The 14,928-nt window shown below is 32.3% G+C and overlaps 1 protein-coding gene across 4 annotated transcripts in view; it reads left to right on the top strand.

The window, feature by feature from the left end:
• LOC143069780 (uncharacterized) overlaps positions 1-6,014 on the top strand; it is a 76,697-nt gene extending 70,683 nt beyond the window's left edge. For all 4 annotated transcript variants that reach the window (XM_076244558.1, XM_076244559.1, XM_076244560.1 and 1 more), the window contains one exon: positions 1,022-6,014. In XM_076244558.1, the coding sequence (XP_076100673.1) occupies positions 1,022-3,760 (2,739 nt within the window). In that variant the 3' untranslated portion in view covers positions 3,761-6,014. The remainder of the gene's footprint in view (positions 1-1,021) is intronic.
• Positions 6,015-14,928: the final 8,914 nt, after the last annotated feature.

The following is a 14,928-nucleotide window of genomic DNA, read 5'->3' on the forward strand; positions in this document are numbered from 1 at the left end:
TGAAATAATTTAACACTGAAGCAGTAAGTTGGGTAGAAAGTGGATACACAATAAGCAATTTTTTCTGAATTTATATAAGGTAATTTTATTTTCCAATTTTTGAAACATTAAGGAAAAGATAGTTTTCCTATTTTTTTTATCATCAATTGTTAATAATTTGAAACTTAATGTAACTATATATTAAAATTTTAAGTTAAATTAATGAAAACTAGCTCAAGAATAAGAATAAGAATTATGCATTTGACATATACTTGACGTTCATTATTATTCGTCAGATACCAATTTTCATGGATTTCATGGCTACAGGTGAACCATAAACTGTAAAAAGTAAAATCACAAAAATACTGAAATCCAAGGAAAATTCAAAAAGGAAAGTTACCAATCAAATGGCAAAATCAAAAGTTCAAACACATCAAACGAATGGATAACAACTGTCATATTCCTGACTTGGTAGAGGCATTTTCTTATGTAGAAAATGGTGGATTGAACCTGGTTTTAAAGCTAGCTAAACCTCTCACTTGTATGACAGTCACATCAAATTCCAATTACCAGTATATGTAAAGTTCAATGAGTTACAAATATTTTATGGTTTGTATGCAGTCTTTTGCTAAACCACAATATCAAATATCCACGAAAATGTAAGTTTTCCTCATCCACTAACATTGGTATCCACCAAAATAAATGAATTCATAGTAATCCATAAATTAATATCTTTCTGTATTATGAAAATCATGAATCAACAATAGAGCCTTCTTATAGGCTAACATTGGGTCTTGTTCTATGTAATGGTCAATTATATGTTTTTTCTCTGATATTGAAAAATACAGGATAGAAAAGGTAAAAAAAAAAAGGGTAAAAGCTTTCATTGTTGGAGCAGGTTAATTTTCATCATTCTATAAATTTTAATTATAATCATAATTCTGGCAATCAGTGAATTGCCTTGACATTTTTCTTCACTCTTTTTAATTGTTATCAAAACATTTTAGAACTGATAAATGACAGTAATATTTATATTTTTCAGGAGGTGTTAAATATTTCCAATGTAGACACACCAACTTTACATGTGCCTAAATCTGTCTCGCCAACAAAAGTTGGAAGAAGTATTAGTTTTAGGCAGGCTTTAAAACGTCAGCCTTTGAGATCTGTGGACTTTGGACCCTTAGATGACAAAGAGAATACCTCACAAGTTACACAAGAAACACCAACATCATCTAGGAGGTCTAAAAGTTTCAAACGTGCAACCAAATTGAAACCATTACTCTCTGTATCTAATGATACATTGGAATCCATTACTCCAAACAGTCACGAACAAGATGCATTTTACACACCGTCAAAAAAATCGGCAGGACTGGAGTTTTCCTTCTCTTCGCCATCAACTCCATCTGAAAATTCAAGTTCACCTAAAACATTCAATAAATTCATGAGGAGTGAAACAGAAAAACTGTGCAATGGAAATTCAGGGTCTTTGTCACGACACAGTCGTTATTCTAGTATGCCGGTATTAAATACTATGGAATCGTCATCTCCGTTACTTCGTAAACAGAGAAAGTGTAGTGAAGAAATCACTAGTCAGGAAAACACTTCAGTGGTGAAAAAGAGGATATTTGATACAAAGATGTACTTTAAGAGGGCTGGAAATAACAGTCCAGATCTTAGGAGAAGAAATAATTCCGTTTCGGCTTTTCACGATTCTTTCATAAAGAAATCAACAGAAAACTTATCCAGGAAATCAACAGAATGTTTATCACAAAAAGTGGGACCAATAACATTAACAAAACCTCGACCATTTATATCATCACCATTTGATAAGCCTAAAAAACAAAACATTAAAAAGTCTTTATCATGTGGTGCTGAATCAGGGGAGATAATCAACGAAGATCCATGGGAACGTAAGACCTCAACACTCGTGGTCCCACAGAATCATACAAGGACCCATTCTATTGGGTGTGAAGGGGATATTGATAAAATGGACTGGCTTGTTTATGCCAATAGAAATTCTCTGCCTGTAAATGGATTTGACATTGGACCAAAATTGTATAAATATTGTACTCCACCAAGATCAACAATGGATTTAGCTCAGGCTCAAATAAAACGTGAACATTTACAGGGAGATAACTCAGTTAGGATACAAAAGGGAGATAATCATCTAGATTTCATAAAACATATGTCTAAAGGTTTACACTTTCCATCAGACAAATCAAAATCAGACAATTGCTTGGATGACAATCATGTAAATTCAGAAGAACTCAACGATTTTCCTAATTTTGGTGCTTTACCCGTTGTAAAAGTTGCTAAGTCACAACCGAAATTAAACAGGTCGAATTCTAACCCAACATCAACATTACATAAACATCCATTGCGACATTTCAGTAGTCCTTCATTATGTGATGATCACCATATGGTCAAGGACCATGAACAGATTATAGCGGAAATGGAGGATTATTTGAAACGTTCAGAATCTACATCAACAGTCAGTTCGGTAAAATTTCCTTCCAATGTCACAAATAACCCTGTAGAAATTGAAGAAAATAAACGAGATTCTTGTGTTTCTAATTTTTCGAACTCTTCATACGAGAGTACAGATACAGCCCCAGGTTCGCCAGGTGTAGATAATTTTATGGGATCACTGAAGCATAAAATACATGATTTAAAACAAAAACTGTCTCATAGACGTTCTGGTTCATATGACAATCGGGATAGCTCTGATAATGAATTAGACAATGACAAATTAAAACCTAAGGAAACCAGATCAAGTTTGTTGTCTTTGTTTCATAACAAAGCCAAAGAGGGTACCAGTACAAATTTACAAACAGTTTTACATGCTGGTGACTGGGGTAGTCCTTCCATCGGCCAAAGAATGGCTGAACAGGAGCCTACCTATATCGACATAACATTGTCTCTTACTCGACCAAAGGATAAAAGTGATCAATATAAAGTTGATGTTAACGGGCAAACAAACCCTACCGAAAATATTCAAGTTGGAGACTTGGAGGCATCTGAAAACTTGCATCTTCAAAATTGTGACTCGGCTTTCTCTATACAAGGGGATATGGCTTTCGGTAATAATATTGATGAATCACCTCGGAGCCAGAGTAGTGATGATAAATATGAAATCAAAAGATCATTGTCATCAACAGACAGTATTTACGAGAAACAATTTTCCATTGCTTTTGATGATGGGGAACCTTTTCGTGACTCTGCTGTGTATTGTGAAATGGACCCAGATCAAAATGCTACGAAATCAGACTTAAAATTACCCAATCGTGTTCCTATCAAATCATATGTACAAAAAATTGAGGAGAAAACTCAACCTATTGCGATTCCTGTAACTAAGGTAAAACAGAGAGAACCTGGTGCTATTATTAAAAAAAGACTGGAAAGTTTGCATACAAATTGTTACAAGGCCAGCAGTCGCCCATCTAGTGTTGAACGAGAACTCAGATTCTATAGCAGACCTTCAAGTGTTGAAAGAGAATTACGAATATCTAGTCGTCCTGCAAGTGAAGAAAGACAAGTTAGAAGTGTAAGTGTTGATAAAGAGTTACCTCCACGATTGTCCGAGTTTGACCGACCCTCTCTACGTAGGGAGATGTCGGATGCCACTTATCGTCTTCCGTCACTAAATCGTTACAGTGATGAGATGTCTACGACCGTGTCCACTAGTAGACTTGACCAATTGAACATTGATTTGAACAATCTAATTGTCATGAGAGGTTGGGTAAGACAGTTGATTGATAAATTTCAACAATCTAAGAACTGATTTATGGTCATGGTAACATTTTTATGAAATAGTTTATACTTATTATATCACTAATGACTATGTAAAGGTTCTTTCAGCATGCTTGTGATTAGTAATAGTGCTCTGTTGATTTTATAAATATATAGAATTGTTGTTAACTTTTTTACATTACACATTTGTTATTGAAGCAAAATCAAATCTAGTTTTTATAATACTTTAATATGAAAGTGTATACTTTCTGATCTAGATAATCAGTTTCAAAAGAAATGTTTTCGAAAAAAATATGTTTCGAATAAAAATGAAATTTAAAACAAGTACAATGTACAATATATTTACACTATAGATCCTATGGATACAGGAGATTGGTATGCATTGATTGTCAAATTGTTTTAGTTTTTTTTATCTTCTGTATCTTTTTTGTTTAAAATTGTAAATGTTTTACAGAACCAAGCTGTCTTTATTTTAGTGCAATATTTATGGTGTTCTCATTGATAATTTCTATTGAGAGACTATGAGTTACCAAATGTTGATATTTATGTCTTCTGATTTTTGGTTGTATTCATTGACAGATTCAAGGTTTACCGATCAAAAGCAATTTGATACTGCTAAAAAATTAAATTTCATGTTTTTTTGGTATAAAATTGTCCAAAATCTATTTTGTCTCGCTGCTGTAATTTTCTGAAATTAAAGAATAGCCCATTTTCCAAAATATCGAGTCATCCCCTGTAATCTGACTTATTCTAAACACAGTCTGTTTGGGCACAGTTTGACATAACTGCCAGTGACCTTCAGATTATTATTGCTGCTGACCCTTGTTATGTGTGATAATCATTTCTCTGCTGATATTTTTTTTTTTAATAAAATGCCAACTTGATAATAGTGATAATAAATGGAGAATGTGCGATGTCATAAGTTTCAACAGGACATTGCTACCAAAGTACTTATATCACGTCACCATTTGTTTACACTTGATTATTTTTGTTTTTCAAGTGTTAAATTCTACTTGTGATGTTGTTATAAAGCAACTGTTTTGTGCTAATATTGAAAAGATAGATTTATCACTTCCATATATGTAGCTTCTTGTCAGACGTAAAAGAAGTTGCACTGGTGACTAACTTGAATCATATAAGTTAGTTTTTCCTTTTGCTGGTTACTTTATTTCCAAAATTTTGTAAAACACTATCCAAATTATATCAACCACAGGATGACAACTCTTCAGAATGAGAGACAACTAAAAATTTGCCAAAAGAAAATTGGTCTTTAGGGACCATAAGCAAACCTGTTTTATACAGATAATTTTCCAATTTTTATGCCCCACCTATGATAGTAGAGGGGCATTATGTTTTCTGATCTGTGCCTCTGTTCGTCCGTGTGTCCGTCTGTGCGTCCGTTCGCTTCAGGTTAAAGTTTTTGGTCAAGGTAGTTTTTGAAGAAGTTGAAGTCTAATCGACTTGAAACTTAGAACACATGTTCCCTATGATATGATCTTTCTAATTTTAATTCCAAATTAAAGTTTTGACCCCAATTTCACGGTCCACTGAACATAGAAAATGATAGTGCGAGTGTACTTACGACACATTCTTGTTTTGTTTGTTTACAGAAACAAAATTTGAAGATAACTTCGTTAACCTCCTTTTGATAGGCCTACAATTAGTAGAATTTTTTAACTTATTTTTTGTTTGCTTTTGCTTCTCAATTGTTTTTAATGGGTTTTTTTTTTTTTGGTGGGGGGGAGGGTTGTTAAGAAGTAAGAGTTTGATAAATTGATTATTGGTCTTTTTGGGGAATTTTAAAATTAAGTCACATGTTTTTAAAGCATGTTCAGTTTAACAAAATATGGCTGGATACCAAGATGAAAATGATATTTAAAAGTCATAAATTCTCTTGTATTTCGTAAACATAAATAAAAAAAACAGTCTTTAGCATTTGAAGTAATGGTCAAAGACATTTAAAAAACATTTCACACATTATATGTATTAAATCTTTAACCTTTATTGATACTATTACACGTGTTTAACATTTGAAGGTGAAAAATTAGTAATTCCTCCTATGTAAACATGTTAATGATGAAAACAATCTTCTGCATATAATTTCCAAAAGTGGACAGTTTGGAGACATTTTACAATAATATGTGTTTAACATTAAAGGATCAGAATATTATTAATATGCAACATTTTAATGTGTTATTTATTATGAAAGTGCTATGCAATTTATTGTTGTACATATCTACTACTGTACAAATGAATCCATGATTTTATTAAATTAACAATCAGCTTTTTTGTTTTAAAATAGTCCACACAGAATACAATACAAAACGCATATATTTTTTCACAGTGTTGCAAAGATTTTTTTGTTTTAATTGGGGTGAAGATGGATTTCAAAACCTTTGATATTGATGGCTTGATTATAGTTATCAACTTTCCAGACATAACATAGATCACAGCATATTACACTTCCTATCAATGAACATTTAGACATGAGGATGTCCATCATGACTTGTGGAGCAGGATCTGCTTTCCATTCCAGAGCACCGGAGATCAGCCCCACTTTTTGAAGGGGTTGATGTTGTTCAGTCATTAGTTTTCTATGTATAATACTAATTATATTTAAAATTACTAAATTTAAAGAGCGGAACTAAATTATCATTCAATTATCTACCTTGGGGACCTCACAAAAAAGATACCGGAAAAATATAACAGATACTACAACTTTAAAATATACAACTATAGTCTATACTTTCATGCTATATATATAAGTGATTGTCTAGAAAACGAAAAATAAAAAACACAAATAATACATTATGCACAAACAGAAAATGCACAAACAGAAAAAAGACAATGAGAGTTGTTACATATCATTTATAGTTAATCTACACATGATTTAAATTTTTCTTTTAAAAGCATCTAGATTTTCCCATTGTGTTTTGTATACTGTTGTTCGTCTCTTTGATATTATTCCTTTTTTACCATGGTGTTGTCAGTTTTTATTTTACTCATGAGTTAGAATGTTCCTGGACTGGTATCTTTCGCTTTCCTTTTAAATATTAGATGGTTTTAGTATCTTTTCTTAAAATATCATCGAAGTCATTGTTTAATATTTAAAGTAGGAGTTATTTTCCTTTTGATGACAATCATAAACAGAATTCAGAAGTTCAGTGCCCACAAGCTCTTTTATATACACATTAGATTTGATGCACAGCAAGCTGTATGAAAGATTCACAAAAGATTAACAAAAACATTTCCTACTTGATTTTTTTTTAATTACTTCAACCGTCAACCGAAGCCAGATTCGGTCACTTTGGGAGGCCTTAAACTTAAGATTAATATAAAACATATGAAATTGTATTTTCTTTTAAAATTAGTTAACAAGAATACAAAAAAAGCTTTCTGCCCTTGAAATGTAGTTCCATACATTTCTCTATTATTCTATAATTCCTTTCATATAATACTGCACTTACATTTGTTATTACATACTAACTGTAAGATCGATCGAATTATTGATAGATGTTGTTTAACACCAAAGAGAGTGATAGAAAAAGTAAAATCACAAAAATGCTTAACTCCGAGGAAAATTCAAAACGGAAAGTCCCTAATCAAATGGAAAAACCAAAAGCTCAAACACATCAAACGAATGGCTATCAACTGTCATATTCTTGGCTTTGTTCATGCATTTTCTTGTGTAAAATGGTGAATTACACCTTTTTTTTTAGCTATCAAGACCTCTAACTTGTATGACAGTCGCATCGAATTCCATTATATTGACAACGATGTGTCAACAAATCAAACGGACACAATAGGTAAAAATGTCATAAATAGGGGAACAACAGCAACACGAACCCGACCAAAAACTTGGGGTGATCTCAGGTGCTCCGGAGTGGTAAGCAGATCCTGCGGACCCGTCGTATTGCTCATGTATTACAAAGCCGATAAATAGTATAATTCGGTAGGTCACATTCGTGAAAAGGTAACGGGATTATACTCACGACATAAGGAACATCTCCGATATCATTTGTGAGACGGATATTCCATAACGATCAACCAACTCGTGAGGATGTCCGTAAAATGTACGATATGATGACTTCAACTTCACCATTTGGAACTCTTGATTTAAAATTAAAAAGGCACAATTGGGAAGCTGAAATCATCTCTTATCGTAAAGATTGTATTTAACCAATCCTCATAGTAAATTTTTAGATATGAGTCCTAATCAAATGGCAAAATCAAAAGCCTAAACAAATCAAACGAATTAATATCAACTGTCATATTCCTGACTTGATATATGCATTTTCTTATGATGTAGAAAAGGGTAGGTTGAACCTGATGTTATAGCTAGCTAAACCTCTCACTTGTACGACAGTCGCATCAGATTCCATTATATTGACAACGATGCATGAACAAAAACAAACAGACATATGTATATACCTGTCCCAAGTCAGGAGCCTGTAATTCAGTGGTTGTCGTTTGTTTATGTGTTACATATTTGTTTTTCGTTCATTTTTTTTTATAAAAATAAGGCTGCTAGTTTTCTCGTTTGAATTTTTTTACATTGTCATTTCGGGGCCTTTTATAGCTGACTATGCGGAATGGGCTTTGCTCATTGTTGAAGGCCGTCATTTTGGTCTCTAGTGGACGGATGTCTCATTGGCATCATACCACATCTTCTTTTTTATATAATAAGTAAAAATATAAAAAAAAATAGGAGTACAGCAGTCAACATTGTGTTATAATCTTAATAAAAAATAAAAACACAAATAGGATAATCAGAAGAAAATATGAGAGTTATAGTTGAAAGTTACCCAGGAGATTGTAAGCATTTTTCAGTGTGGACTATAAATTAAAAACAATAGCACTGAAGGCAATATTATAAATAGGAGATATAAAAACTATGATTATGGACAAAAGATGGATAACTAAAATTTCAAATATTACTTGACACATTGACAGCCTTTAGTGAAATAAAACGTTTTAAGTTTCAATTTTCAAGACATCATTTCTAGTGCATATATAATTAAATTCATGAACAATATATAATTTTAGTATTGGTTAACGATTAAACACTTACACATAATTTTGTAACTTGAATATCTGAGTATTCAAGAGGGACGAAAGATACCAGAGGGAGAGTCAATCTCATAGATTGAAAATAAACTGACAACGTCATATTTCATTTCACTGATTTCTTAAAATGTACATTGAGAGGATTTATAGACTATTGTGCTTTGTTTGACTCAAATAACTTTGTGATTTTATTTCGCTGATCTAGATAAACTGAGAAAAGAAATGGGGAATGTGTCAAAGCGACAACAACCCGACCATAGAGCAGACAACAGCTGAAGGCCACCAATGGGTCTTCAATGTAGCGAGAAACTCCCGCAACCGGAGGCGTCCTTCAGCTGGCCCCTAGATACCTACTTTATCAATTAGGAAAAATCAATAATTGAGAAGGACTGTATCATTCGGGTTAGCTTTTTTCAAGATGTTTTGTGTATCTCAAAAGTAGCGATCGAGTCACCAAAAAAAGGGTTTTGAATACAATCTTTGTCCCAATAAAAACAAAAGGGTCTGCAATTTGTATTGTATTTTGTGTGGTGTAATTAAAGAACAAAAAAGATGATTGTTAATTCAATACAATCTAATATATGTACAACAATAAATGTCGATGCCACTGCTGGGGGCGGGGGGTATTACAAGCCCAGTAGTCAGCAATTCTGTACTTCAACTTCGTACTTTATTTGGCCTTTTTTTTTTAACTTATTGAATACGAGTATCACTGATGAGTCTTTTGTAGACGAAACGCGCGTCTGGCGTTAATACAAAATGCAATCCTGGTATTTATGATGAGTTTATTCTCATAGTACGTTCATTATAAATAACACCTTAAAATGTCTTACATTAATGATATTCTTATCCTCAAAGGTTAAATATCTTTTTGTCAAATATATTTGTATCCATATGGAAGAGGAAATTACTCATTGTTCACAATCAAATGTTAAACACGCGTACAATATACATGTAATAGAATCATTAAAGTCATAAGAAACCTCAAATTAAAAAAAAATAATGCATATGTTTTATTATAACTCAATGGATAGTTTTGATTATAAAACTTATGTACACATACTTTTTTTGAAGAACATTTCTCAAATTTGTTCATATTTAGAAGAAGTTTAAATTTATGTTAATTGCGTCCTTCCAGGAAGCAATTCCCCGACATATTTTCCGTATGCAGAGTGACCTCAGTGTGACCCATCTCGTAAAAATCCGGTGCTCAATATCCATGCTTTTTGTTGATTGTCGACAAACAGGTGACAATCGTGAAACTTCGGCTTCAAAACATGAACTTTAATTACCTGCCATATTTTAACAACAATGACCGATTGAAAAAAAGATTGACGATTATATGAAATTATGCGGGGAAAAAAAAGGTAAAATCGTGCACAGAAGACTGAGTTTATGATGTTTGTATGCATTGGTTCAGGAATTGGAATAACATAATTTATCACCGGTTACTCGTTTTTTATGACTTTAAACGTTTAAGATTTAATGCATATAATATATGGAATGATTTTATAACGTCTTTGACCCGTACTTAATATACAGCAGACTTTTTAAGACTTTTATCATAAAAGAAAAAAAAGTACTATATATGGCTTGTGAATATCATTATCATCTTTGCATGGCGCCAAATTTGGTTACACTAAATATGGTTCAACAACACATGACAATCAGTTAATATATTAAAATCCATCAGTTTAAACATATTTATTTATAGTGGATTGGGAAACAAGTTTTGCAACTTATATCAATCCCTTTCCACTTTGCGGATGCGAGTGCTGCCTTGTGACGGCATTAGTCTACACTTTTTCGAAATCTACAAGGGTGTCTTTTACGTGCAAGAGATATAACCTTCTCTTAACACGGGTCAGCTATGTATCATCTCCTTCTGACGGACTATCATTGTTTCCTTAAGACCATACTCGCAAATGATGTCAAGGGAGAGCCGAAAATTCAGTCCCTGAAATGTTCATCCCGGACCGGAAATCGAACAAGGAACCTTTGTGTTAATAGTCCGATGCACTAACCACTATACCACGGCTCTTTGTTAAAATCCATTAACAAAAAGTCTTCACATTAACCTCTTACTTCCTCAAATTTATCCCTCTCACTTGAAAAAATAAAGGTTTTAATGTAAATACTTGCAATATTGCAAGGAGGTTAAGTTACCTTCAGATTTTTTTCTACTAACACCTCATATATATATATATATATATATCATATATATACAATGTTTATGAATTTGGTATGATATATATGTTTGTATGTTTTGTATTGTCTTGGTATCAATCCTGTAATTTTGGATTTCAAACCAAAATTACTTACTTACTTACTAACAAACAAAAACCAAGGAAATTCTTTTGTTTGAACTATGGTTTGCTGCTAGGTAAACTGCTATACAGTTAAACACTATTGACATTATTTGTTACATGTGATTCATGTGTTTAACAATTTATGAAATACCATGGTCATCCTTTGTTTTAAAACTAATAATAAAATTAAACTTGCACTTAATTAACCATTGTGGAATAATTATGTAAGTCTTAAACATGAAAGAAGTCATACATAATGTCATAAAAAGTCGAAATATTTATAAAGCTGCAACTATATTATAATCAACAGTGTCTCACGTTTATGTAAGTTATCTTTGTCGGATTTTCTGATTGAATATCTGCTGACAGAAAAACCGAGTAGGAATTAACACTTGACAAAAATAATAATCAAGTGTTAACAAATGATGACGTGATATGATCTGATATAGTACATTGGTAGCAATGTTCTGTTAAACCTTTTGACATCCCATTCAGCCTTCTCCGTGTATTACATTATCATTTTGATCAACAAGGTTGGTAAAGGGTTATTTTCGTGCAACGTGTTTTGCCATTTTTATTTCACGTGCAGCCGTGAAAAAGGTTTAGTTCGTTATTCACCGTGTTTTGTGAAAATGGTAAAAAGATCAACGTTCAGGACATTTTTAATTGTTCGTTTATCATGATATGTCAATTTTATTTCGCTTTCTTCTGTCACGCAGATATCCCCTTTACGCCCTTATCAACTAGGCATTAAATTAAAAAAAAAATCAAACAACCACAGAGAAATTGGTTTTATTAGTAATAAGTGTTTATATTTTTGGTAAGAATAATATGAAGGTCACTTATGATTTTGTTGAGCTGTGCCCAAACAGACTGTATTCAGAATAAGTCAGAAAACAAGGGATTTCCCAGGACTTTTAAAAGCGGGCAATGATACCAATTTATAGTTACAACAAACCGAAGTTAATAAACGGCACCAGTGTCTATAAAACGTCACCAGTGTCTCAGCAGAAAGTTGGTGAATCAATGGTGTGTCAAAAAAAGTTAATCGGAAGATACGAAGACCTTGTTAATAAAATTCCGTATCAACTTTACAAATAAAACACAATGATCTTAAGTATAGATTCTAGATACTGACGTTAATTGTTTATCATCTTAATAACGTATTATTGTATTCTATTTTGTCTTTGTAAATTATTACTTGTAATGGTTTTATTTTGTTGGTAGTATCCATTTGACGGGGCTCGGATACATCCCGTCATTGTGTTTTTGTGCTATGGTACAAATTTTATGTTATTATGCAATAGTATTTTTTTGTATTCTTGTATTTCTTATTGCTAATGGGCTTTGTCTGTATGCCCTCCTTTTTTTGTTGACATATTTTTTTTATATAGCTATTAAGAATATGACACAATATTGACTGCTGCACCCTTGTTGTTGAAATTCTTACCTATCATGTCTGGTTGTTATGTTAACACATAGTTGACAATATAATGGAACTTTCTGTAAATGTCATGTAAATTGTAGGTTTAGCTAGATATAAAACTAGGTTTAAACCACCATTTTCTATATAAAAAATTCAGGAATGTGACCGTTTTCACGGCCGACACTCGGCTAACCGAGAGTTTGGTCGGTTAATCTATATTGAGTATGCGGCTATATCGGCGGTTGGTCTGTTAATCGGGTTGGCTAAAGTCTGTTAATCAGGTGTTATCGAGAAAATCATTGAAAGTTCAGCATGTTTCATTGTATAACTTTTTACATATATTTTAATCATAAAAAATATTCATGTCTAACAAAACAATTCAATGTACTGAATCCAGTGGTGTAATTATTATTTTTCTAGCTTCAATGTACGATCTATAAAATGAAAAGGCGGGTTACTCATCAATAAATTTATACACATTTTACACACACAAACTGTACACAAAATGACACGTTGGTTTAATTTACGTGCATGAAATATTTTGAACATCGAAAAAAGACAGGCATTATGTTTGTTAACCATACTGAAATCATTGTGTGAAAAATCTTCACGTAAATCTGTATTTTGGTGACATAAATCAATCTTTATTTAAAACCTGGTCTGTTAATGGGTCGGATGTATAAAACCCGGCCTGTTAATTGGTCTGTTAAGAGTTATGAATGGCAATAAAATTATTATTGCTATATGGGGTGTTATCGGATCAGGCTCAACACGAGCGGCTAAAATATACGGAAACAACACATAGGCAATGAAACATAAAATATACGGAAACAACACATGAACAATGAACAATTTAAACAAAGGAAATTGAAAATTGATAAAAACGGTTTCAAAAAGTGTAATATTAAATTAGTGTTAATTTCATCCAAGAATGGTCTCATATGTCATGTAGATTCTGTTAAATTGTCATAAATGACACCAACTTGTCATCTACATTGGTAACCAGTATATAAATCAGAGATAAACGTCGTAATGTAACTAAACATCAGTAAGTAAAATATATTGGGATGCTATAATATAAAGAATAGAGAAAGAATAATGAGTAAGATAAATAAATGGTAAAAGAAAACAAAAGTCACGGGAGAAACGTGACATAACAATTTAAAGAATACAGAAATAAACAACACCCCCAATCCGAACCCTCATGGTATACACGATAATCTGAATGGAGTAGCAGAATATAGAATAATAGATAAGGACAGTAGAGAGTGATGCATTGCTAAAACAGAGAGAAAAAATAATAATTGTTTAAGAATACAGACATGAAACACCCCTGGGTGTTGAAACAGTAACGGATTGCGATGTACTCATATGGGTGACAAATGCTAGAAGTTTACATGCGGACAACTGCCGTTCTCCTCTACACTTAAGAAGAAAGGAACTAAACGAAATAAAATGTATTAAAACTTAAGATTACCAAATTTAGCTGCATTCGCTCCTTTCCATTTACTTCTTGGGAATGATTTGTAAACAACATATGATTTAATAATAGAAATAAAGAACAGATTGGATGATGCTTACGAATTAGGGTTTAACGTCCAGTGACAAATATCATGTGCATATGAGAATGACAACACGTTATATGCACTGGACAGATGAACACTTTATATTTATTTTACCGGTACCCTGTGCTGTATTAGAAAGACACTTTCAGTCGGATTTGAGAACGTGCTTCTTTGAGCAGACACAAAAATTGAGGAAAACGTTAATAATAAATGCATGCATATTCCAGCGGCCAATCCATATCACGCTATATTGAAGTGACACATCCTTCAATAAAATGCAAAGAAAGTCAAAATAAAAATGCTCTTACTAGTAAATCACAACCGAAATGAATGACAGACGGACATTTTTTACAAAACTTAATGAACAATTGAAATAAAGATATTTGAGGTTTGCGTTATTTCGCAAAGGTTTGCGTTATAACACAAAGGTTTGCGTTACAACGCAAAGGTATGCGTTCTATCGCAAAGGTTTGCGTTATATCGCAAAAGGTTTGCGTTATAACGCAAATATAGGAAGAAAATTTTAAAAAAAATGTGTGGCGCTAATTCGCTTCTGTAGGATACTGTTGCACCGTATTATCATTTTTTTTTTTACTTAGGAACATCTCATTCTTAACTTTTTCTATGGGAAAATATAATATAAAGGTAGCAAAAATAACTGAGGCTAAATAACTCTTAACTGACACAATTTCAATTGTCCAACCCATTAACAGACTTTATTCCCATAATTTTCACTAAAACGTGGTAATATTCACGTTATATTACAATTATGAAATATTTACCATTGTAAATTTATTTTTTAGACCCAAAGTACTATTTTGTGTCCTTTAAA

Source organism: Mytilus galloprovincialis, chromosome 3, assembly GCF_965363235.1.
Source record: "Mytilus galloprovincialis chromosome 3, xbMytGall1.hap1.1, whole genome shotgun sequence".
Lineage (NCBI taxonomy): Eukaryota > Metazoa > Mollusca > Bivalvia > Mytilida > Mytilidae > Mytilus > Mytilus galloprovincialis.